The following is a 26,122-nucleotide window of genomic DNA, read 5'->3' on the forward strand; positions in this document are numbered from 1 at the left end:
TTGCAGCCTCCTAAATATTAATATGTACTATATTTCATATACTCCTTGACAGTAAACATGTTTTTGTTTCTGATAGTTGGTCAATCAAAAGAAATGATTAAGAGGATGTTCACTTGGGCTTTTAGGAGTAATTGAAATCCTACACACCAATCAATCAGTCAGTTATAAATCATTTAATATTAAATAAATTATTTTCAGAATCATAATGAAAATGCCAATAATCATTGGTTTCAGCCCTAAAGTATGTTATAATGACACCTTGTCAGACATTTTCTGTTTTAATTACTCAATACAGAAAAAGTAAGCAATGGCTTGGCTTTTTAAATGTTTCATTGCAGACCATTGCGCTTTAGTGGCACAAATCTCCAGCTAATTTAAGATCAGGTAAATTATGTAGCTGTTAATGATATATAGGTCTGTGTTTTTGCAGTTGCCTGATTTGACTTCTTATCCAAAATGTAGTGTTGATATTCGCAACTGGAAGCTTAGTCAACAGCAAAAAGAAACTTATGGTGTAGTTTTGGTCATTGTTTTACTTTTTCATTTTAAAATAAAGAACCTCAGCTTCCTGTGTTTTATGTCTGTCACCCAGCAGTCTGACACACTTTGACTGCCACCCTAAAAGGAGGACTGGATTGAGGAAGTGAGGCAAGTCCCTCCTCCCTTACTAAAGGGATGGGTGCAATGTGTGTATGACTACTATCTCTCTGCTTTTTCTTACAGAGTTAGGCTGTAGTCACATATTTTAATATTATACCCTGTGAGCAATACAACAGGTTATCTGAAAAGGTACCCTATTAAAATATACGAAAAGCTAATTATAAGTGATGGGCCTGTGATTGATGTGATAGCACGCTCAAGTGGTTAGTGGTTGTATTACAATGGTAAGTATTATGAAAGCTCTTGACCTATTCAAATGTGAAGCTGTTTTGTGACTATAGCATATCTGTATGTATAATATACATTGCACCCTGCTGAAAGGCCTGTATTTGTACATTTAAATATGCAGACTCTGAAATAAATCTCCAAATATCTGAAATAGGTCAGATTATAATTTCAGTAGCAGCACAACACTAGTATTTCAAATAAAAGGACATCCTTCCATCTGTATAGTTAAGCAGGAATGAGGCAGCTGCAGTGCTGTCCACAGTCTAATTATAGATGGACATTTGCCCCATTGGAGCATGTTATTAATAGAAGTCTTACAGTGTGGTTGACTCAATAACTATGCAAGAGATTTCAGCAAGGGAATACAATCTTAAACAAGTGGTAAATTATATAACTTCATAACTCACCATGTAACTGAGGGGAATTTGCTGATAAACATAAAGGTTGAATCAATTCGTGTAGTTGTTAAGATATGCATGGAGAGGATCTTTGTTGAGTGATTCTATAAATTATAATATTGGCAGAGATAGGTATGCAAAACCTTGTGTCAAGCCCAGATACAACAGGCTACTGTATCCCCTCATTATTTATGGCGCTTTTAGCTGAGACTCCTCTGGGACTGAGCATCGATGCTGGCATATGGTGACAGACAGATGGCCATTAATGAAGACACTCTCCCTCCCTGCAAATCAACTGAAAAAGGTGTTTGTTAATGAATGAAATAACTACAAAAATCTTATTAATCAAGTGGATGGAAAAACATCACAAAAGACTGTGTTTTTTAATACAAAGTCATCCATAATCTTGCTGACCTATTTACCACTGACAAACCTGGTAATACTGAGCAGCCATCTCTTATGAGGGCAGTGACTGAGGCAGGATGTGTGCTCAAAGAAAGGTTGAAGTAGACACTAGAAAATGGTAAAGGTGAAGAGTTTAGAGTAGCAGTCTGACTGGGCTCAGGTCAGGTTACAGTGAGGCTCCTGCAGATCGTGCAAGACTCCTGCAGGCAGAATCCAGCAAGTTAAAAAGTGAACATTAAACATGAACATAGCCAAAAAGTAAACCAGTTCAATAATTTATTCCAAAAATAAATATTGTTAAGTATTAGGCTCCGTCTTAAAATGTTGCGAATAAAAGCAACGCTGTGAGAGCGACAGTGGTTGTGTTCAGTGCTTTGTTTAACATACATGTCAGAGAACAGGCAAAATCCAGGCACTTTTTACCCAAGAAATTACATAACATTTCATAACACTGAGGTCTGGGTTTATGTATTGTGTAAGGTAGAGTGATTCAGATTCTTAAACCTTCTAAGCCTCAGTAGATTTATGCAATAATTTGTGACCTGTGTGTTTATAATGAGCAAAAAGAGCAGGTCAGGTAGATGGAGGACAACATCACTTATTTTCTTTCTTTTCTCTGTTCAACACTCAAACAAGAGAGTAGCCAGGATTAGGTCCTAACTTCACCTGACCTGCTCCTCCTATGAACTCATTGGTTATACAGTTGTACAAGTCCTTCTCCATCTTCCACCCACTCAGTCCTTATGTCAGTCCTTTACATGTGCTCCGGGTGGTTCTGCAAACATTTGATGAACTCCGTGACTGGGTGGCCACCGAAGCAGATCTGGTAAACAGCAGTGAAAAGAGGAAACCTGGCAAAATGAAAAAGTTATTTAAGAATGAAGGTCTGGTTCAGCATTTTAAGCAACAGGCTAATTTGCTTTATTGCCATTTATACTACTCTTATCTTTTATAATAGCTATAAAGCTACTGCCATCAGTCTGTTACCTTAGCTTAGCACAGAGACTAGAAACAGGCAGAAAGCGCTAGACTGGTAACAAAATTCACCTGTCAGTAAGGTTCAATAATCAGAACTTTAGATTTCATTTGTTGAATTTTTAGAAAAAAACAAAGTTTAAACATAGTTTATATTTAAACTTTGATTCATGAGCCTCTAATTCTGGGAGAAAAGTAAATAAATCCATTTCACCAAGTGTCGAGGTATTCATTTAAATGTAATCCACATACTAGCATAATGTGATTTCATCAAATTTTCCCTCTTTATCAATGCAATGCAATACTCCAGTGTGTATAGCAGAAAAGTCACACAAGTCCAAACAAACCATAAAGACAAACTTACTTTTCCACCATGTTTTTCTGTTTCAGGATTTGGTGGACCTCAGTTGCGGTTGCTGGGCCTTGAAGCTTCTGACCGCTCAGCAGCTCTTTCTCTAACTGCTCAATGCTCTAAACATATCATAAACATGTGATAGAGTTATTTGATGTTTCATTATTAAGGTATTCATAAGAAGAGACAGTGACAGAGAAACGCAGAGGGAGATGAGAGGTGTTCATACTTTGCCTGTTTTGGCGAAAGCTTCCCCAATTTTACGGTTGCGTCCACCGTAGCAGGTGGTGATGAGGTCAGCGACGCCGCAGCTCTCCAGGAAGGTGGCGGGGGAGACGGGGCATTCTGTGCAGAAGACCCTGGCGAAGGCAATCATTTCCATCAGGCCGAGCCGAATCACCGCCGCTTTGGTGTTGTCGCCGAATCCTAGGCCATCACAGAAACCTGCTCCTACTGCTACAATGTTCTGCACATAATACACATAATGTATTACACTTTTTATATGATAGGGGTGGTACTAAAGCCTTTTAGATATATCACTTAAAACAAGTTTTAAGGTGTTAGCTTTTTAAATAGAGGTCTGAATGATCATAGACATCTTTTCTGAACATATATTTGAAGTGAAAAATGTTTTTTAAATAAGAAGCTACAAAAAATGACCATGTAAAAGTGGATTTCTATAGGTCATTTCTATCACCTATACACCTTTAGACATTGTTTAATTACCTAAGATTTTGTTTTTAACCACTGAAGCACAGGTTTAACATAGTAATCTATGCCAGAGTTCAGGTGGTTTGGAAAATCAAGGAGCTCATTAGTTTGGCGGAGAAGAAACTCTGACCTTGAGCGCCCCACAGATCTCCACGACATCAGACTCTTCCACCACTGTCACACGGAAGTTGGTGGTCTGCATTAGCTCCTTCAGCATGGGCCCGTATGTTTTATCCTTGCAGCCTGAGCCCAAAGGTAAGAAATAACTCAGTCAGTTTCTGTAGTGTAGCAACTTTTGTTTTTAAAAATCCATCTGTGTCTGACAATAAAATATTTGTTTTGCAACACAAAGTCAATAAAACCACACCACACTAAACTGAAAACTGGAGATCAGGTCTTGTGTTGCACTCTGTGCACTATGCACAATGATGTGCCATCCAATTTAATATAAATATTTTTGACATTACAAAATTTCCACTTATACACCGAAATGCCTCAAATGGATGTGTTGATGGGGTAACATCTTTCGAGATCCAGGGTCCCATGATTTTTCAGTTCAAGTGAAATGTTTAAAAAACCAATATATGTGTAAAGAAAAAGCCTTGGGTTCATGGTGGGTTCAGCCTGGGTTTAGACCAGGACACTGGCTGCTTGACACTTTAAATCTGCTATCATGTCGCCCACTGCTGATGGTGTCTCACAAATAACTTTGTATGCACAGGTGAAAAAAAAAAAAAAAAAAGAAACGTATCAGTCCATATTTCTGTAGGTGACTGTGTCATGTAAACACTGCACTCAGTTACATTTTAATTATTATTCTGCTCTAATGTGATCCATCCTTTTTATTAGTTTGATGTCATTTTACCCAAATGAGTAAGACAACGTGGATATCGTACTGAAGAATTACACCCCATACCGATGGTTGTTTCACAGAACTTCTCCTCAGCGACCTCACTAGCGATGTTCGCTCCCATGAGGACTGTCATGGTGATACCAAGTTTCCCTCGGATGACCTCTGAGATCAGCTTCAGACCCTCTGGACCCGCATCGACACCCTGTGCAGACGGATAACCACAAAATTCACAGGAGAAAACACGAGAGCACACCTCACATTCCTCACTGAGATCTAACAGAAAGAGATGGAAGCTTTGCATTTCATTATTATGCTGTATGACGACAAAACGTTTTAATAAGGAAGATGTTACCTTGATGAGAGACATTCCTATAGCATCCTTTTTGATGTGGTCTTTGATGGTGTCGCACACTTTCACAATAAACTGGTGAGGTACCACAAAGATCAGGATGTCAGCTCCTTTCACAGATTCAGCCAAGTCTGGAACAGCCAACTGAGGAAGAGAGAGAAATTATAAGACTTCAATCATATAAAAACAACACCAAACCCAGAGAAAAATACAGTGTCTCACATTCCCACCAAAACCAGCTTCAAAAGAAGAAGGGATTTATTTTTCTCAGGCATCATCCTTATCAACAAAAGAATTTTTCACACTAACCACATTGGGGGGCAGCTTGTGACCGGGCAGATATTTCACGTTTTCATGGTCTGTGTTGATGATTTCTGTGAGTTTACGGTTGTTCACCATTTCCTCGAACACCCACATGTTCACTGTGGTGTCAAACATGTCATACTTGGCTGCGTTGGCACCCACGATCTTGGCAATGGCAGAGCCCCTGGTGACACAGTGAGACACAATGATGATTCCGAATGAAATGATTCAACTTTCCTCTATTTTTGTCTGGGAAATATAAACTGGGGAACACTGATTTGGGTGGATTTCATACTGTGCAATGGGGGTTTCACACTTCTGATGTGGCCACATCTTGATCAGATATACTGATCTCTGATACTGCTCCAGCAGAAAGTATGCTGTGTAAATATGGATTTAAAGACAGTAATGTATCTCAAAGTGAACAGTTGTCAGTGGGCATGTGAACTTTTATTAGCCTGGATTGTGGTGGAGAAATTTTGAGTCACATGACCAAATGCTTTCATGTGCTTTTGCACACAAGATAAACATGAACAGCAGGTGACCTTTATTTTAGCAGGATGGGTTCAATCAAAGATTTGAATATCACCACCAACTAAGAACCATATATCAATTCCTAATTGGTCAAACTAAGTACTTTAGCATACCTTCTGTACTAACACACAATGTTGACTACTAAAGTATTTTTACTACACCCCATCACAGCTAACTAGTTTGTAGATTTCCCATAGAAAAACTGATCAGTTAATGAAACATGGTGCATTGTTCTCTTACTTGAGAAGCTGCAGCATTAGAATGTGCCATCCATGTTAATGCATTAGAAATACATTCAATGCATAAACTCACTGCTTTAAAGCAGAGGGGGTACTTTCTGCTGCACTGAGCACTTTTACTTTGATCATTTATTCCTATTTTGCTAATGATTTCCTAACTTTCACTTCTTACTGTGTGGTAGTGCTACCTAAGCAAAATTCCTGAACTCTGGCTAGGTGATATCAACACCACACCAAGCCTGACTCAGCACACATGTTGCTAAATGAAAAAAAAAAAAGGGAGAAACTGCTTCTTTAATACAAATTTTGGGAGTGCTGAAACATCAAGGGTCGCACAGTGTCAGCCTCCTGGAGACCTCCTCTCTGCAGAGCCAAATACAGTTTGCAGTCTTGCAAAACAGCAGGCGAATATACATGGACTTCATGAATCAGTGAGCCGCCGTTAACTAAAGTTTGCAAAGTTTTGGAAAATTAAAAAAAAAAAAAAAAAAAAAAAAACCCCAAAAAACTGCATGTGAAATCTTATTCTGGGAGCAAAAATACCGATACGGTGACATTAAACCTATTATTACACACAACTGGCAGAAACTTATATTAAACGCCACACTGCAAGAAGTGTATTGTGTATGTTTTATTATTAATAATAAACCATTTAAACCAACACTTACCAGTTACCAGAGCCAACCACACAGACTTTCTTCGGCGCTGCCATCATGTGTTTCACCTTCCAGACTGAGCTGTTGCCGGTGCGAAAGACGGACTGAAGCCGAAACAAAGTGTTTTTATAGCGGACAGGCAGAGGCTCGGGCCCACCCTCTGCCCACGGTTGGTCCAGAGCGCAGGAACAAACTCCTTAACGCGCACGCACAGATTTTTTTAAATTTAAATGAAATACCGGGGTGTTTCTCTCCATTGTAAAGTATTGTACTTAACAATTCTGATATACTTGCACCTCGATTTTTTCCTATTTTCTTCTCATTCACACTTGTATTTGACTATATTTCACAGAGACTGTAGGCTACTTGTTTCTCTTCTATATTTATCTGACACTTCTCAGATCAAGAGTTCACATAAAAAACCCAGGGGTGGAATAAGTACAGTGATACTGTTACAAGTCTGGATTTAAAACTTGACTTAGGTAAAAAGCACAAATGTATTAGCAGACAAACATACTTCAAGTACCAAAAACTAAGTGCTCAATGGTACATCCCACATTATTGTACTGTAAACTAACTTTACATACTAGTGAGTAGCTTGTGAATTCCCTACTGAAGATCAATGTTTCACGATCAAATTGTGTTGTTTTATATGTCTGCTTCCAAAAAGTAACAACTAAAGTTAGAAAATGAATGTAGTCAAGTAAAAGTATATTTTCCTCTGAAAAGTAATGAAGTCAAATTATAAAGTAGCAGAAAAAGGAAACACAAGTAGACACCTCAAAACTGCAGTTAAGTACAATACTTGAGCAAAAGTACTGCAAAAGTACTTGGCTACTTTCCATTACTGAAAAGAACTTTTAAGGTTTCATTGTCTTCATTGACAAACTTAGGTTAATTTAAACTTGTAGCTGGACCCAACAAGAAATCACATTGGACTTTAGGGATTTTTTTAAAAATGGGAAACTAACTATTTTCCAGCATTTTAAGACCAAAATAAATAATTAAGAAAACAGATATTGGAAATAATAATTCACCTATAGAGGAATAACACAGCAGCTTTTCATCATGCAGAGGTAAGAAAATTACTGGCAAACTCCCACCTCCAGGTACATTTTACATATCCTTTATTATAACATAAGAACATACAGAAAAATAGGTTTGGTCCATGAAAAAGTCTTTAGATTCAAATAACACTACAGTCCCCCCTCCCTCCCTGGTGTTGTGTTACACCCCAGAGGTCCCCAACGCTTGTTTCAAATCACGTACCTGCCCAAACCAATATTAGTGTATTATTGGAATTTGTTAATGAAATGCACATGTAAAAAGTTTCAGCCAGAACACTAATCTTTAACTTCGAGAGCAAAACAACCACTAAACACACAAGGTGTCAGGTCTTCAGCCAGTGTATGAAGAGGAAACTATAACTCTTTAAATCTGCTCAGCAACAGGTGAGGATGAGCTTGTTCAAGTGTTTATGGCTTCTGTTAATTAAATTACTTAAAGCAAAAGCAGAATATGTAGCTCCCTGCGTGAATGCTGTGTACATTTAGCTCTGCAGAGCAGTGGTTTGTCAAATGTACATACATTGTAGAGCTAAATCACTGGGCTCTAAGAGTGAGGGCTGATTAATATAAATACTGGTTCAACTATCTGAGTGTACACAAAAAGTTATGAAAAGATCTGGCATACAATTTTACTTCACATCCATGTCATTTTTTTTCTGCTTAGTATTTACAAAACTATATCTAGAGGTACTTATACTAGCTACTTCCATGATTATCTGTACTAGCTAACAAGACAAGTACTAATATAATACATATTTTAAAACAAGGATCACTGATGACAAAAGAACAAAAAAAAAAAAAAAAACTTCATGGTATCCTAAACATAAAATAACCGCTTTGCCACAACAATGTATATATTCTGCCATGATTGAACAACTAAACTAGTCTCTTACAATGAACTGTGGCACAAACTGTCATAACAAAACAGTAAGAACTTAAGACAAAGTGATATGAACAGCCAGTGTGCAGCAGTGTCCTGAATGATTAGAAAAGCAATCACAATGAATATCTAACTGAATGGGCAAAAACCTGTGGCCTGAGCTGGGAAAGTAAAATGTAAATATACTTTCCAAAAAGCGCAACAAAGAACCACAGCACAATGAACACATTCCAGCTTAGTTTAGATATTTTTAGTTTGAGGGACAAAATACATTAAAAGTTGCAATCTGCCCTCTGCTTTTCATTTGTGTACAGTCTACACGTCTGAGTGGGCACAATATATAAAACAAAAAAGGAATGCTTCCTGGTAAGGCTTACACATGCAAGAGAAAATACATGGAGCTCATACAAAAATGTGGAAGTATCAACCAATCTGCAATAGTTGTTCAGCTGCAGGGTGAAGATTAAAAAACAAACAAAAAAAAAATCCTATATGTAATGGTTGAGCCATCTATCTCTAAGTTTGTCAGTAAAATGTGTCAGTCTGAACATCCCCCACACAGACCTGCTCTCTCTCTCTCTCTCACACCACACCACACACACACACCACACACACACCAATCATCTCCATCAGCACATCTCCTCATTTGTTGCCTGTGGTCGAATTTCTTTAGGTGTTCCTGATGCCAAGTGCCTGCTCCAGCTCCTGTCGCCTCTGCTGGACCTGAAAGATATTTTCAGAAAGGTTTAACCACACAAAGACAATGAAATGATGAAAACTGTGAAAGTAAATAGTGGGCATGATAAAAACAACAAGATTAAGAGTCTACAGCCGCACTTGATGCTCTGTGTGGATGTACCTGGGCACATTTTCCTTTGGGCTAAATGATAACATCATACTTACGACAATGGCAACAAGCTGATGTTTCACAAGTGTGTGAATGTCACCATGGACTGAGCATTTATCCTGATTTTCTGACATTTAATAAAACTAAAAAAATAATTCAGCAAATTATGTCCATGCAACTAACAATTTCTGTAACTTTCTAAAAACTACTAATGCTACTAATATGTTATGCATCTATGACATATATTTCATAATTTACCCTGCTGTACAAGGGGGGTCAGTGAGGACAATGTAAAATGTCAACTCCACAGTGGTGCTAGAGGAAAAAGGAATCACCAAAGCCATGAGGATTTATCCTCTGTAGACCATGAATGTCAGTACAAAATCTTTTTTGGACCAGAGTGGTAGAATCATCAGGACAAAAAAAAAAAAAAAATACAGAAGAAAAAAATATAAGAGAAAGAATCAGCTGAGAAAAAACAGATGACCTTGGAATAGAAGTAGCGACAGACAGCCTCCTGAGCCCATGGCTGGTAGTAAAACTCTGCTCTTCGCTCTTCTTCTGGGTTTCCTACCACATCTGTCATGGTCTGTTAACAGAAAACATTATTAGACAAAACTATCTCAGCAAGTTCTGGAATTGATAAAATAAATGGTATAGGACCATGGGAAAAAGGACAAAAAACAACCAGCAGAGTGACTTCAATGAAACAGACTGCAGTTATGATGAACATATTGTCTCAAGACAATTGTTGCTGTGGGAGCAGCCAGTGAGCCTTGGGTTGAACTTGTTCAGTTTCACAGATTCAGCTGAACAAACAGTGCAGGTGGTGACAGGTGGTCAGTGGTTAATCGGCTCACTCAGTGGGAAAATCAGGAGGCTAGCATGCACCTAATCAGACATGTTATTAAAAGTTTCACACTGTTTGACTCTGCCCTCACGTGTTACATCGGAGAGAGCGGGATGAGCCTGGTCTACGGTGCAGGAGCTTGTGGCATTTTGTAATAAAGCTCAATCTTTGACATTGTCACTGTGACACACAAAACCACAGCACATTATTAACCTGTGACAAGTGCAAAAGACCTGTGCTGAACTTGAAACTTACTTAGGGCTTAGAGATACCAGTGTGTGATTATACTTGATTATGGGTTTTGTTTTTTGTTGTTTTTTTAAAGATTTATAGGTCTCTCAATATGATGTTTTCATGGATTTCAATTGGCTGTCAATAGTTGAAAAGAGAATGTTTTTTGTAAATTTTCTACTTATCTTCCACAGGCAACCAGATGGATAAGTTACTGTTTCTTGGATTCACATTCCCAAAACAAATAGATTAAAAAGGTTCTGTCTATTCACCTTGAGGTCTCTGCACTGGGACTGCAGCCAGTCGTTGATAAAGCCCTGAGGATCTCTGGCAAAACTCAGCATAAACTCTCTCTGGGTCTTCAGCTGGTTAATGGTCTCAATGGTTTCATGGATCTGAGGAAAATAAAGCAGAGAAGAACTATGATCAAACAGCAGCCAGAAAATTGTGAGATAAAATCCTGAGACTGAAAAGCATGGCCTGACCATTGTCTATTTACACAGGGGTAATACAAGTCATTCCACCCAGATAGACTCTGTTTTAAGAAATGTGGGATGAACACAGGTACAAGGTATGAAATATGTCCTGTCCCTGTTTTCATATGATCTAGTTTTCTCTAGAATCAAAATACACCAGATGCAGAGAAAACCAACATGTTACGCTGTAAGGGGAACAGGGTGTGTATCAGTAATTGTCTGCAAAATCAGAATAAAGTAACAAAATGAATGGCGCCTACAAACTAAACAGGCTCTCTGTATTTTCATTGTTGACCTGTTTCAGAACAAAGACTATACACAGGGGGATGTTCTTTTGAGGAATGGCTCTGTGCCTTATCAATGTGATTACAGCAAGAGCAGCCAAGATAATGGCTCCTAGTAGGAGGTCGAGAAGACCTGACTGACCTCAAAACTGGCCAGAAAGAAGGCAATAATACACAGTCAACAATTGAGGGAGCAGATAAGCGTGAAACTGCTCTCCACAGGCACACAAAAACAAGAAAAAAAAAACTGACATGAAACAGAAAAAAAAAACCATTACACTTAAAATCAATGGTGCTTTAAATGACCTTAGCAGTTCCAGCAGCTGTCACATGCCAAACTGGCAAGACGTGCATTGTAGTAATCACTGTGCCTTGATTCAAAATGATAGGAAAAAATAAGCTTTATTTTAAACGACTGGACATAAAACAATACATGTCCTCTCTTTGAAAGTGGGACATTTTAGGGAGTCCCATATTCCTACAGGAGAGGACAATTTATTAGTGAAGAAGATCAAAACAACACACAAAAAACTGTACAGGAAATAGGAAATACCTCTCACAGTGCACACAGAGTTGTGCCTGACACACAAACCAGTTATACCCGTGAAACAAACAGCTGGTGACTGCTCAGACAGGCCCTGTACCTTGTTGTCCAGTCCTGCTATTTCCTGCTGACTGGCAGTGGAGAGTAAGAAGGAGTTCATCTGGGTCTTCAGTGTGTCGTCCACCTCCACATCAATATCATAGCAAGCAGTCTTCTTCTGGTCATTGGGGTCCACACTATTAAGAATATATGGTATATACAGCATATTTAGGAGCCTGACCAATAAGGCTAGGTTTAAATAATCAAATTCTCCTGTCAGGTAAAATGTTCTTAGTTTCAAAAGTTTTTGAACAGCTGTTATTTGCCACACAGTATGACAGGAAAAAGAACCATTTGTTTAATGGCAAAATCAACAGACAATTATTTTTTATTTTAAATCAGCTCTGGGGAATTATATTGGGCATTTTTTTCAGTATTTTCTCTTAAAAACAGAACAAGCATATTAATAACTGTTAGTAGAAGCAATTTTTCTTTACAATTAGGTGTAACAATTAGGTGTTTAACTATCATCTCATTTTGATGGGAATCTAAGCCGATTTAAAAAAAAAAAAACAAAAAAAAAACTCAAGGCAGAGAAAAGTTGATGTATCAATAAAAATACAACATTTATGGAATCTACTGGAAAGCGGTTTATCTTGACAGATGCAGAGAAAACTAATATTTGCTAACAGAATCGGAAAGAAACACAATTTCCATTTTGTTCTGCCATATTAACAAAGTTACCTGATCACATGGTTGATGATGATTGGCTCTGGGGGCATCAGGAGTGCATGCAAGCGCTGTGGGATCTCAGAAAACTTCATCCGCTGGGTCTCAAAGATCTGAAAATGAGGACCAACCTCTGTTGCATCAGGTAACACTTAAACCAACAACGCATTTAGTCCACCTCTCAATATTCTTGCTGTCATTTTCAAAAGTCAGTAATTTCCTTCCATTGAGGTTTTTGGAAAATGTTACTCAAAAGGAGGGGTACTCTACTAAGCTGAAGATTAACAGACATCTTGTGACCTTGTGAGTATTTATGGCAGCAGGAGAGAGTAAGTTGGACTGATAGAAAACACTGCTACGATGCCATTCATCATAAGTAATTACCATAATGGCCAGAGGCCAGTGGTTCACTGATATATCTTAATACTTTGTGAACAATTGGAATCCCCCTTCCCCTTTTGTCTGATTGCTGGGTCTGCTATTAGATTGTAACTTCTCATTTTAACTAACTATCATTTTATGTTTCATAAAGCCTTTAAACCTGCAGCTCTATTTGATCTTTTCCATATCTCAAATCACAGAAGTACAGTTACAAGAAAGTGTAAAAACATCCAGGTAATATAAGCCTTCGAGCAAAATTTCATATGTTAATGTTTTTGGAATTCAACATTAGCTCTCCACAATGCTCTGTATATCTTGGCAGAGTATAAGAATTCACTGGGAAACCAGTCATCAACCCAGAAAGAGAGTGTCTCCATAAAAGGACAGGAGGAAGAGTAGAGAAAGTGACTGTTCAACATCGAGAGTAGGAATTAACCAGAGCAACTATAAGGCTGCTGATCATTCCAGCTGTACGCACCAACCACTGTTAGGAACAAAGAGGCTTCTTTTTGTGTATTTTAAAGTATGTAGCACACAACTGTACTGTATATTTCAAGGTGTGTTATGTTACAAAAAGACTATTTACCTGCTGTAGGTACTTGTCACAGTTGATGAACTCACGCTCATGTGGGTCTTGAAGTTTGTGGGTCTTGACATACTGCCACAGGGCCTGAATGATGACAGGTCTGGTCTGGGTGTGGATACCCAGCATACGAGCCAGCCGGGGGTCCAGTTTGAACTGAGGGGGCTGTTTGGTACATAGAAAGAATGATGGGTGGACTAGAAAAGATTAATTTTGCTGTTAGAGGATGACTAAGCTTAGGCTAACTTCTGTTGTTAAACTAAATGTTTTCCTTGAAGACAAGATTAGGAAAAAGGCCTTTTGAGAGCAGAGCGATCCCCTGAGCATTTACCTGGTAGTCGAGCATGAGCAGGACTGTGCAGCGAACACCCACGTCACCTGGTCTCTTCACCTGGAAACCATCAGTCTCCTGGGTGGTGGCAGTCCTATGCCACTAAAATGACGTAAGGGATATTTTTATTATTAATAGGTGTTTACCGATCAATTTAAAAAAATGATATTCTTCATTTACCAAACCAATTGTTCAATTCGAATGACTCATTCCACCTATTAAATGAACACTCAAATGAAGTGACAACTTATTTGGATATACCTGTATGCAGCCAATATGTTTCATTACATTGTACCTTCATGGTTTCATTACACACATATATAACAATTAAAACTACTATAATTTAACTTGATAACAATTTTTTGCAGAAGTACATATTCAAATGCATAAATCTTACTTCCACAAGGTGATTATCTGGGCCATATAAGTCCTTGTCTAACTCAATCACAAGGGACTTGAAGAAAGAGGAGAACTTCCTTTTCTGTTTAGTGGCTTCATACTTGGACACAGCCGTCTGCAAAGCAAATGTTACTGTCATTGGAAATATCTGTTCAAAATATCCTTGTGAAACTTGTCTGTAAAATTTTAGATTTATTATATCTGGGGAGAAGAAGGTCTGAGCATCTTTGCTTAGACTGCTGCCCCGCAACCTGGCCATGGAAAAGAATGGATGGATGGATATTATATTCATAATAGGAAAGTAGATATTCTCTGTTTTACTGTCTGAACTTGGTCATTTCTTGCATTACTTTGACAGTAGTCTGGAAATAATACTTTAATACATATAATACATACTAGCAGCAGCACACTGGGAGCTAGAAACCCATTTTATGCACAAAAAAAGCCCCGTGAAGCTTACATCTTCCAGCAACCGCCCCTCGACACGTAGCTCCCACGATGCAACTGTGCCCTCTCCATCCTCTGCGTCAGGCTTTGCAGGGTTGAAGGTGTTGGATATGAAGATACGAAGCTTTCTCTTTTGCTAAAAATCAGTCAAAGGAAACTCACTTTAAAATCCTGAAGTATCAATCACTCAACACAGGCTTGCAACACAAACCTATCTATGCTGATAATCAGTGCAAGTTGGTAAACACCAGTTATATACCTTAAAATCCCATGAATAAAGGTATGTTGCATTCAATAAAGACATTTTTACTCAAGGCAAGGTCAAGACAGCTCTGATATAATCATGCATAACTTCATTTAAGATAATGTATCAATCTGCTCAATTCACTCACATCTGCCAGGCATTAAGTTGAGTTATCTTCCATTACAACTAGAACAGCATCAGCACAGAAACCATACCAGCATCTGTATCTTTTTCAAAAATCTGTAAGCTTGGTTCTACGATTAGATAAAAATGGTGGACAAGCATTTGAAGAATTGGCTTTAGAAAGCCAGGACAGGAAGCACAGAGCATTGAACAGCTTTGAAATGAATGTCATTTCAGCAGTGGTTTAGGAAGCCCAGGAGTGAAGCACTAAATTGGATGTACCTTAATAGGCCTCTTGAGGGCCTCTTGAATGTCCAGCCTCTTGCGCATGATGGTCTGGTCTAGCTTCCTCTCAAAAGCCAGCAGATCCATGTAAGCTTGAGACTCTGGGACCAGCTCTCTGATCTGTGACAGCAGAAAAGACAATGGTGATCAAGGTACAAGATTAAACAGGTGCAACACTCAAGAGTACACTCAGAGGAACACTATCATCAGCTTTATCTCCATATAATATCTCACAATAAGCACTGTGGAAACATTTGCATATTTGTACTGTCTCAAAGAGGCAATGTAAATAGTTTATAGAACTAGAGGGGCAAAAACATATCAGCAAGCAAGTAAACTGCTCCAGCAATTTCTATACAATAACTAAATAGCTACAACTACTGTGTACATTTTCCCTTTGACATGCAGGCTAAAAGATATATGCAAAATGCAGGGTACTCTGTTTGCAAAGATTCATTAATATCGTTATTCTCTTAAAGTTAAACATTTATGGTGCCTCTGATGACCTTTAGTCCTTTAGACCTTTAACCTTTGGCCCTGGGAGGATTTCATAGAGAATGCACAGATGCGTTATCGCTTCGCAATCATATATGTAAATTACACCTTTCCTGTGGTTACTTCCTTAGAGTTTCCCACATTCTTCTAACCTATAAAATGTTATAAGTAAAAGAGAGTGGCTTATTCTTCTTTGCTCTTCTGTGTTGACTGAACCTGGGTGCTCTCCTTATCATTAAAGGAGACCTCTGACTGCACTCTCTTTACATTTCATTTATTGTTGAGTTCATCTGAGAAGAATTAATTTAAAAAGAAAATGTATCCAATACTGTGATACGGAGGTGAGATCACAAAAATGTCACCCCATAAAATGTCACGTCTGTGTCCTCTTAATGCTACTACTTTAAACACGACCCATATTTTGATTACAGTCAACAGTTAAAATTCAAATGGATTTGCTAATGTAATCTTGCCAGTATAATCAAGGTCAGAATTAATGGATTTCCTCGGACTGCTGTTTGATTAACACTCACCCTCTGAGGTAGAATTTTATCAGCCATCTTCTTCTTCTTTGTGCTGTAAAAACAAATTATTAAAAAACGTAAATGCGAGTGTCAATCAGAGCGACCCTGTGCCTTGACAACATGGCAAAGAAGCCCGCTAAACTTGTCAGTCTGAGGATTACAGGCTGCACACAAAGAACAATACTGCAAAATAATCCCAACAATTCATTTGCCAATCTGTAGTGATAAACCAGGGTCACGGATGCTCCAGGAAATCAATTTAAAGGATGCTACTAATATTCTATGTATGTGTAAAACATGAAACTACCATTCTTGTACATAACTATAACAGTGTTTTGAAAATGCCCTTTGAATCAGGACCAAGTTATACCTTTGTTTTGCCTGGTATGGTAAATACATTTCCCTTATACATAAAGACTCCACAGAATAATCAGATACCTTTCCTCAGTGAATTGCTTGGTCTATAAAATTTTAGGAAATAGTGCAAAATGCCCAAGACAAGTTTTTTTTTCTTCAAAAGAACAAATGACCAGACATTCAGAGCAAAGATGTCATATCCAGGGTCCACCAAAAAACAGCAAAATGTCATATCTAAGAAGATAAAAACACGAATTTGACAAAAACTATTGCAAAAAAGGTTTTTCAAAAGCCATCTACTTATCATTCAGACTTAGTCAGAACAACTCAATATAAGAGCTGCTCCAGAAACTGTAAAAAAAAACAAAGACAAGGGCAATAATGTTTTTGACCACATTTAATTAATTTTTTTCTTTCTCTTTCTTTATCTTTGAAACTTTACAGCTACTTCTTTAACTTCGGAAAGACAGTCTGGGATGGGAAAAACATATGTCCATCAGGAAACATCACTGTGGATTACACTGATCAGAAACTCAATAGAAGCAGACAGATGCATGACAGTGCATTTGTGGGAGGGAATGCATGCAAAACCCAAAAATAACTGATGCATGCACACTCCTGATTAGAGTCAAAACACCATTTTTTCTTCCTTGTGGGCTGAAATAGCAACTCTAGCACTATCAGCACCTCTGATACTCAAGGCAAGGTAATAAAACATTTCATGTAATTAGGTTTACCTCTAAACTCTGATATTCTGTTTCTACCATATCAACACATGGTGTCAGGAGGACTTACTGCTGGTTGCGGTTCTGCTGCTGCTGAACTTGCTGTATCTGTTGAGGGGCTGGTCTTTTACGAGACGGGTCCATCACACCAGGCATCCCAGGGCGAGACACAGGGCTGCTGCCATATCCTGGGGGGCCCATGGCTGGTCCCTGAGGGGTCATACGGCTGGATGGCGGCATGCCTGGCCTCTGCATAGAAAAGAAAAGAATTTTAACATATCTTAAAGTTTTCTGAGCATTCTATTTAACAGTCCACCTGAAGTACTGATGTTTTGCAGATGTCAAATAAGATTAACTGATGGCTATTTTCAGGTTTGTTAAGACTGCTGGAATTTGGTCTGAGCATCAACATACCTTATGTGTTTTCTCTATAAGTGGACATGCATCTTAGAACCTATTGCAACTATTTCAGGCTCAGTTAAGTTGAAGTTATTTCAATTGGAAAAATGTTACAAATTTGATGATTTACCTTCTCAAATGTGAGAAACTGCTTCTTTTCTTTGGGGAAAATATACATATATACACATCACCACAGGCACTGCAAATAGTGAATTCTTATATACTACATGATTATTCGAGAAAATCAGCCCCTCAACAGCTTCCCACTCAAACATTACCAACTGTGCTGGAGGCATACTGCTGGATAAGGTAGAGTGGTACTCTGGTTTTGGGCATTTAGGACCTTGCATCTTCAAGATAATATATCTGTAGTTCCAACAAACCTACTGCTGTGGCTAGGATAACAGTGCACTATAATTCTATTTGTTTCATTGAACACTGCTATAGCATGCCCCGTTGAAAAACATGATTCAAAACCAGGAATCAATGCACATCATCATGCTAGTATCTGTTAAGTGGAATCAAAAAGTTTATTTCTGCAAATTGAACAAAGTGATATTGATTTATAGCTTAGCTTATGAGTGCATGACATGTTGCGGCATCTCAATCCTTGTAATGTCCAGTACAAACAGTACAAAGCAACACCATTGTAGAGTAACCTGTAGTACCAAGGTCAATCTGTGTAACAAAAACTCTCAAACAGCTTTTTAGGGTAATGAAGATCACATCGCACTAGCCTGTCATTCTATCATTTAAGTACACATGGATATTGTCTAAAGTGATGGTTATGTTTGCTATAAGAAATCAAATTCAAATAAACAGGTCAGAGTTCAAGTGATTAAATGGCAGCAAAACAGCAGCACATCATCTATAAGAAAAGCTCATAATTGAACATTTGTACTGTTCACAGATAAATACTGCTTTTTAATCACCAAATCCAAATGTTTGACACAACCTGCCTAGAACACAGAGTCCTGTAAAAAGAGGTAACAACTAGCATGCCAGCCATTTTAAACAAGTATTCACAGATCAATCAGTGCAGCCAACTCACCAAACCATGTGCTAAGAACTCAAACAGGCGACTTCTTGTATCTGACTGCATGAGTGTAAGTGAGAAGAGCAGAAAAATATCAAACCCCTGATTGCAGCGTTCCCTTCAGCAGTTACTCCAACAAATGTGAGAGATGAAGGCAACACACTCTCCTCAGCCTATGGTGGAGGCTGGGAGGGAGGACATTGACAGACACTGACTTATCAACAATACAGGGTGGATGAATGCACTGTGCTTTTTCTACAGAGCAGTGTGGGCTGAAAGTTTATAGTGCTTTTTACACTATACATCATTGCAACCTTGATTTACCAGAGAACAACTGGAGTTCTGCAGCATTCAGAGTATGAAGCCTCTTTGACTATGTTGTGAAAAGGTGCAGGTATGAGTGAAAGCAGTCAAGGACATTGGAGAAAAAGAGACATAACATCCTTTCACGTTTTAGGTTGCCGGTAGCTTAGCAACAAACATTACTGTGGATCAGTGTTAAATGATTTATAATGTCTGTTATTTAAAATGCAAAAAAAATAAAGTAATATTCATTTAAAAATTGCCAATCTAAAAGCCTACATATTAGCTGCACCCATAGCCATATACAACAGTAACCACATAATATAAGAATTACAAAACAAAACTTTACATTGACAAATCAACAGACATATCAACATAGAGTAAAGAGAAGGAGTGTATGCACCAACAACCATGTGGAACTACTTTGCTATCAAGCAAATTGCATACATACAATGCATAGCTAAGCACATACAGAGCAGCTGCAATGATTAGTCGATTAATTGTTAGAAAATTAACCAGCAATTAATGAACAAAAATGTTTTTGTCAGTTTTAAGTGAAAATGTCCAAATTCTTAGGTTCTCCTCCAACATCTCATTCCTGAGAGGAGAATCGGTGTACATTTTATTGTCACAGTAGGATAACACAAAAGTAACAGCGGTAACAGAAATTTGAATGTATCTGCAAGAAGCCTGCATTCATGTTACACCTTTGCTGCCAATTTTAGTGAGAGAAGAAAATCATGTCTGTGTTTGTAATTACCACTTACTTTAAAACCAGGAATATACATTTTCACACTTTTCTTATTAAGTCAAGGTAATAATTGTAGCATTAGCAATACATCAATTAGATAATTTTTAAATTGACTGCTTTTTACCACATTCTGCTGTGTTTTATATAGTTTTAGAAGAACTGAAATAAATTATCCCACCATTAGGATTAAAACAAACAAAAAGCTGTATTCTCTCAACAGGTTTTCTTACCTATTTTTCTTCACACTGTTGTTGCTTTTGCAGGTCTGAAGTGTGGGGTCAATATCTGGTGTATTGTACTAATATCTATTGTACTAACCAAATGCCAGTGAGCTACACTGTGAATGGGTAAGCTTTAATTAATATCGCCAAACCTTTGTAAAACAAGCCAGATTTACCTGAATGAACGGACAAGACATCAGATGAAAGTTGTCTATACAAGATGTACTTGTATAGACAACTTTTGTAGGGGGTTAGGAACAGCAGCTTTTATTTATTTATTTATTTTTTTAAGAACAGACACTGATGCTACCTATGAAAAACCCTGACATGACCCTGGCAACTAACACTGCAGTTTGATTAAACCATAGAGACTTTATAGTGAAACTGGAGCAGGGTGCTGCATATTCATTCAAAGCAAACAATTTATGCTACCTGACTCTGCAGCTTTTGAATTCAGAAGTTCAACAAAAAAAAAACTTGAAGGCCCTAAAGCAAGACAGATGTAATTAAATACTGATGTTAATACTCTTTATGAAATGTTATCCAAACATAAAGAGCAATTTTAGCAAGAGGACCGATCTAAACACAGTTAACTAACGGTTAGCGACGTTAGCAGGCTAAGCTAATAGGCTAGCTCGCTAACTTTAATGTTAGCAGGCGGGAGGGTTAGCAAATTCAAACAACAGTCAAACTCCGATAGTCAGCCAAAGTAACGAGCTAAACATTTTCAACTACTTTTCCTCCCTGGTATCACTTCAAATGAACTGCCCGCAGCGGTGAGGGAGAGCACCATTAGCCACCCCTGACAAAGCAGCTGTAAGAGGCTTTGTTCTAGCGGGCTGGCTAACGCGTCAGCAGCGAAGATGGAGTGATATCTCACCGGGTATCCAGGCGCGGGCATCGGGGACCGGTACATGTGGTTCTGCGGGGCCGACGACGGTCCCATCCTTCCCGAGGGAGTCCCAGGCCCCATACCTGGTCCTGCACCCGGTACCGGTGGTCCAGGTCCCATTGCTCCGCCACTACCTCCAGTCGGTGCTGTCTGGAACCCCCCTCTGGCCGCCATCTCCTCTCTGTGTCGCCACCGGTGGAAGAACGGAACTACCGCGAGAATTAGAGAGTTTTGGGTGATGCTCACGGTGCCCAGCGACCCCTGCTGGATGTGTGCGGTATTGCAGCCAAACTGTGAACAACGACGCCGAGGGCGAAGACGATGATGGAGGAATAAATAAATAAATAAATAAATGAAGATAGATAGAATGTAATATCACAGATATTAAATTTTGGGAAAATTAAAATAATTTGCCTTCATCAGCAGGGGTTCATAAATTTGTTAATCAGTTCCTACCTCGTTTATTTGCACCTTCACAAATAGAAAGAAAACACTTCCACACAACCTTCTTTGAATTCATATAATATGTATTTTCCATTTGCATAGAATTAGTGAGACTCTGACCCTCTGAAGTTGTTTATTAACAAGTAACAAGTTAAGAGCCAAGCCGCTGGCATCCTACGTAGACACAAAATCAAACACTTTCTTGTTTCCTAATGTTACACTTCTCCCCAATTAGTATGAAAGTACACCAGTAGAAAACATGGCATCCCATCTGTTTGTATGGCCTGCGTGTGTTTGATCAGTGTGACTGTTTGATTGCATACAAGGGAGAAGAACGGGGAGATACATTACACTAATTTAGGGACAAGTTGTCAACAACAATGCTCATTTGTGGGACTCAAATGTATTTGATTTGCTGAATTGTGCTTCACATTTCCAGAGAGGATTTTACATCACCATGTATAAGATGGCAGCTGATTAGAATTACCCATATCAGGCATCCCAACAACCTGATATTAACAAAAGAATCAGGGTTCATACTTAAAAAAAAATGGGAGGAGAGAGTAGGCGGACCCAAGTCTGAAATCTTATACAGGGTCTTTCAGTGCCTAGAAACTTGACCAAATTACAATTATTAATCCTCTTAATGGGCAGCCCAGAGGAGCTTGGTGCAACTTTATCTATGACAAATGGATGAACATCCTAATTGCAAGAGATCTGGCAGGATACATTTATACCAGAAATCTGACATGCTGCCAGGAGAAACACAATAAAGACAAGATTGAATGTCAATTGTGCTTCAAAAATTAATTGATGTAATTTTTCTGATCCAGAGATATATGGCAGTCTAATACACAGTTAAAATAACTACTACTTCTAGTATACAGACAGGAAGCTCTATGATAATAGGGTATGTCAAAAATGTATTCGTTATATTTTATATTCTGTAAAGTAGCTAAAAGTGTAAGTGCGTTGGAGTAAAAGTAGTACTAACTGAAGGCATCAGATGTTTTAGAATTGTACAGTACTTGAATTAACGTGGACTTTTTACTTGATGAATCTGTTATAATCGACTATAGATATTTTTTAACTTGAATGTCGACATTTGTTACCAATAATAAATAATTTATGTCAAAACAAGTCCAGTCATTTGTACTTGATAGGGTTAAGCCAGTGTTACATTAGGGCTATGTTTTGACCAAGAACTGAGTCAGTTTGTGTATGTGTTGATTTAATCATTGAAAATGACAAAATACAGTGTAGATAATAAAATGTGATAACAGGATTAGGAGGAAATTACCATGGATTCAAAAGGTTCTTGCATGTGAGTGCATGTTCAGCACCAGCAGAAGGCATGATTAAATTGACAGATGTGAGTGAAAATATGCGCAAAAGTCTAATTGAAATAGAACAACAAAAATTAGAGGTTCCCTGCATGAAATCTGCTGTAAATGACATCCAGCTGCCTGGGGCAATTAGCTGTGGGTGTTGGAGCTATTTAAGAAGGGCAGGCAGTTTGGGATGGATTCCATTTCAGGAGCATCTCTCTTATACTGTCCAAATTGGCTGTATGTCAACCAACAAGGTGAGAGCAAGGAGGGTGGATATCTCTGATTTTTTTATTGGGGAGCAGAATGAGGACATGTTATTATTTAACCTCATTCAGAGAGGAGAGATAGGGTTGCCAAAAATTCTGGACATGGGAAAATAAACACTTAAGGCCACAATACTGGAGGAAACCATTGCTTATCCAGATTTCTGGAAAGGATTTCCAGTTTTGCTGAAGTCCTGCTGGTACTGGCATCTCCCACACACCCCCACCTGTTTTGCCCTAAAGCCTCATCAGGATGCAGAAAGCATCTTCTGCAGGATTTCTGTCACTGGCAGGCAGCTCTCCTGTATCCTGACCCACCCTGCAATCCTCCAAATCCCATAATGTCGCTCAGACAAAGACACAAATGGCAGCAGGAAATGAACAGCATCAGATTTTATTTCTTGATTAATTTGTTTTCTTGGCAGGTACAACAGAAAATAATAAAACTATCAGTGGGTTAAGCCATGTTAGAGACTTCAAAACAGAAAAAAAATCTTCATCAGTTGTTGGAGCTGACTCCCAAGAGCTTTAACACTTGGATATTAATGTGTGGATACCAGCTGTGGTTTCTCTTCTGAGTAATAAAAAATTAAAGCACACTCACATTTAATGAACAATGTTGATGTTTGGTTTTCCTCTAAAATAAACCATGAAAATATCATAAGGCAAAAGTAAACTTCTCGTCCTGGAATAACCCTTGATGTGTGGTAACAGTGAATTGATGTGCAACCGACTGAGTAACAAGAACAATTTGTAGACAGACCATGTTTAAGGGTGTATAACTGGCCGCTAATGTTCACAGTCATGCATCACCAACCATTCCTTTGCTAATACAAGTGTGGCAGTTGGCAGCACCAGATGTACAGTAGAATACAAGAGAAGCCGTCCAGAGTGTGCATCTGTAGGCTGGCTGACAATCTTGATAAAACTTGTAATGACTGAGCAGGATATTTCTCATCCATCCTTTCGCTATACAGCATAAAAAAACTCTGATTCTATTTCAAGAGCATGGAGCTCCAAAATACCAATGTTGTTGCTCGCAGCTCTTAAAACTGCAGCACAAATGAATGGCTGAAGCAGATAAGCAATATCTTAGTTTCACACCACTCTCCTGCCCCCAAACCCTAAATGTAATGCTAATTTAATTCCAGGAAAATGTTGTATGGAGCAAAACACAAGATAACATGTTGATTGAAGAAAATAGATATAGCAAAAAGAGTCTTAGATGAAGAGCAGAATGCTTAATCAGATTTTCCAAGAGCTACTCATGATTGAAAATGAACATTTGCACAGTATCTGGAGTTGTCTCTGGAGTTCCTTGCCTGTTTACTTTTTCAACCAAAGAGACAAATAAATGCATCAAAGAGGAAATTCACTGATAAGAATAAAACCTCAGAAGAATAACAAATTTTCCAAAACGATATTCATATTTTATTTATGCTTTGATAACTAAATAGACCAGCCTATTACCAGGAAGATGGAAACAGGATTATCAGGCAATATCGAGTACGTTTTATATGAAGAAAAAAAAAAACAAACAAAAAAACAGCACGATAATTATCTGACAATATATCAAGAAGAATAGTAAGTTTTCTTTTACATCACCTCTACATACTGACGGTATTGTGCTTTGATAAGATTTTTGCGACTAGAACACATATACATAAAAATTTTAACAGCCCCACAAACCTCAGAGGATTTCAGCAATCAACTCCCTTAGAAAAAAAAAAAAGAAAGAAATCACCTCGCCTCATCCGGCAATCGAGATAAGAGAAAATTAAGTTGAATGAAGACTCCTCGACTCATTGGGCACACATGAAAATGAAAACAACAAACGGATGAGAGATGAAATTAGCTGCAGCTCACCCATTTATATAAACAAACACTCACTGTACCTTCTTGGGTGCTGTTGTTGGTACCCATGAGCATATGTGAGCTCACACACATCCACACAGCATAGCTACACATACTCAGAAATATATGTGATCTATCATCTTCCTTTTCCTGTATATCACTGAGGCAAACTTGGTAATTATAATGTGTGTATATATAAATCAAAATCAGAGATGAAATGAAAAACATGCACTTGACAAATACAAGCATGCATTTACGTGATAAGACCTGAAATCTTCACCAGTACATTTTAAATGGCAGATGATGCATCTCTACCACTACCACTGCCAACACAACCCCTGGAATGCATTTCTGCACACCTGACTACACTCCCTGCGAAGATAGATACATTCTTAAACAAACTACAGAGTCCAGCTGTTGTTTTATGGAATGCCGCAACAGTTACAGATGTTGCTACATGTATAGTGGAGTAAGCAGTATGAATATTTGTCCTACTAGCAGGCCGGTGTTGTGTAAAACCACACGTTTGTTGCTGTGTTATGTAAAGGCATGGGGGTCTTTTCTGATTTGCTGTAATAACTGTATATTTTCCCTTTTTTATTCTTATATTGTGTTGTCTTTTGAAAGAGAGGTCCGTGTTGGCAAGGTTTCTCCAAGAGCATCCTTTGTGGCAGTATTCCAGAGGAAAACATAGACATAGAAGAGTTTAGAGTGCTGCATGAAATAGCAGCAGAACATTTTTATATATGGGTTGTCCTCTCCACTTGGCCTTGGGTGGAAATTCTTTGTCATATTTGATTTGTCTGTTTTCCTCTGTTTCTATGAAAACAGTGCCTCAGTTGGAATTCATTTCAGTTCCTTGCACTCTCTGTGTTGGATAGTTCTTGTTGTATGGTTGACTTTGGTTGCATAACACACTTTGATGCTTCACCAGGGTCTGCTCAGCAAGTGAAGTCTTCAAAGTTACCCTGGCCTGGGTGATGAGGTAGCATGTTGCCAGGATATGTTGATGGTGTACGCAGGTTCTCACAAGGAGCCTAAGACAGAAATGTGAAAAAAGAAGTTGCAAACAAACCCCCAGAAAGACATGACAAGAGGAAAAACATAAGCCAGAAGGTGAGAAA

General features: G+C 38.3%; 3 protein-coding genes across 5 annotated transcripts in view; all 3 read right to left on the minus strand.

Moving 5' to 3' along the window:
* Positions 1 to 1,950: 1,950 nt before the first annotated feature.
* gpd1b (glycerol-3-phosphate dehydrogenase 1b) lies at positions 1,951 to 6,832 on the minus strand. Its single transcript, XM_026306386.1, has 8 exons — positions 6,676 to 6,832; positions 5,241 to 5,418; positions 4,935 to 5,075; positions 4,646 to 4,784; positions 3,860 to 3,972; positions 3,248 to 3,484; positions 3,031 to 3,137; positions 1,951 to 2,542 (listed from the first exon to the last, which is right to left on the minus strand). The coding sequence occupies exons 1-8, from the start codon at positions 6,720 to 6,722 to the stop codon at positions 2,446 to 2,448; spliced, it is 1,059 nt and encodes a 352-aa protein (XP_026162171.1). The 5' UTR covers positions 6,723 to 6,832; the 3' UTR covers positions 1,951 to 2,445.
* A 941-nt stretch (positions 6,833 to 7,773) lies between these two features.
* Positions 7,774 to 21,302, minus strand: smarcd1 (SWI/SNF related BAF chromatin remodeling complex subunit D1). Its single transcript, XM_026306385.1, has 13 exons — positions 21,095 to 21,302; positions 17,575 to 17,753; positions 16,432 to 16,474; positions 15,401 to 15,523; positions 14,765 to 14,887; positions 14,303 to 14,419; positions 13,906 to 14,007; positions 13,578 to 13,739; positions 12,626 to 12,723; positions 11,943 to 12,078; positions 10,811 to 10,933; positions 9,945 to 10,046; positions 7,774 to 9,333 (listed from the first exon to the last, which is right to left on the minus strand). Exons 1-13 carry the CDS (start codon positions 21,278 to 21,280, stop codon positions 9,280 to 9,282), a joined length of 1,548 nt encoding a protein of 515 aa, XP_026162170.1. The 5' UTR covers positions 21,281 to 21,302; the 3' UTR covers positions 7,774 to 9,279.
* Positions 21,303 to 23,570: 2,268 nt separating this feature from the next.
* Positions 23,571 to 26,122, minus strand: part of asic1b (acid-sensing (proton-gated) ion channel 1b) — a 132,037-nt gene continuing 129,485 nt past the window's right edge. For all 3 annotated transcript variants that reach the window (XM_026307782.1, XM_026307780.1, XM_026307781.1), the window contains one exon: positions 23,571 to 26,035. In XM_026307782.1, coding sequence (XP_026163567.1) covers positions 25,940 to 26,035 — 96 coding nt within the window. In that variant the 3' untranslated portion in view covers positions 23,571 to 25,939. The remainder of the gene's footprint in view (positions 26,036 to 26,122) is intronic.

This window comes from Mastacembelus armatus, chromosome 5 (genome assembly GCF_900324485.2).
Source record: "Mastacembelus armatus chromosome 5, fMasArm1.2, whole genome shotgun sequence".
Classification (NCBI taxonomy): Eukaryota; Metazoa; Chordata; class Actinopteri; order Synbranchiformes; family Mastacembelidae; genus Mastacembelus; species Mastacembelus armatus.

Coding starts and splice junctions, on each gene's coding strand:
- gpd1b (XM_026306386.1), bottom strand. CDS start 6,722: ATGATGGCAGCGCCGAAGAAAGTCTGTGTGGTTGGCTCTGGTAACTG. Junction 4,785..4,934: donor TAGGAATGTCTCTCATCAAG/GTAACATCTTCC, acceptor CCGTCTGCACAG/GGTGTCGATGCGGGTCCAGA. Junction 3,138..3,247: donor CTTTCGCCAAAACAGGCAAA/GTATGAACACCT, acceptor TGATATGTTTAG/AGCATTGAGCAGTTAGAGAA.
- smarcd1 (XM_026306385.1), bottom strand. CDS start 21,280: ATGGCGGCCAGAGGGGGGTTCCAGACAGCACCGACTGGAGGTAGTGGC. Junction 13,740..13,905: donor TGCTCATGCTCGACTACCAG/GTAAATGCTCAG, acceptor TGTACCAAACAG/CCCCCTCAGTTCAAACTGGA. Junction 9,334..9,944: donor GTCGCTACTTCTATTCCAAG/GTCATCTGTTTT, acceptor AATATCTTTCAG/GTCCAGCAGAGGCGACAGGA.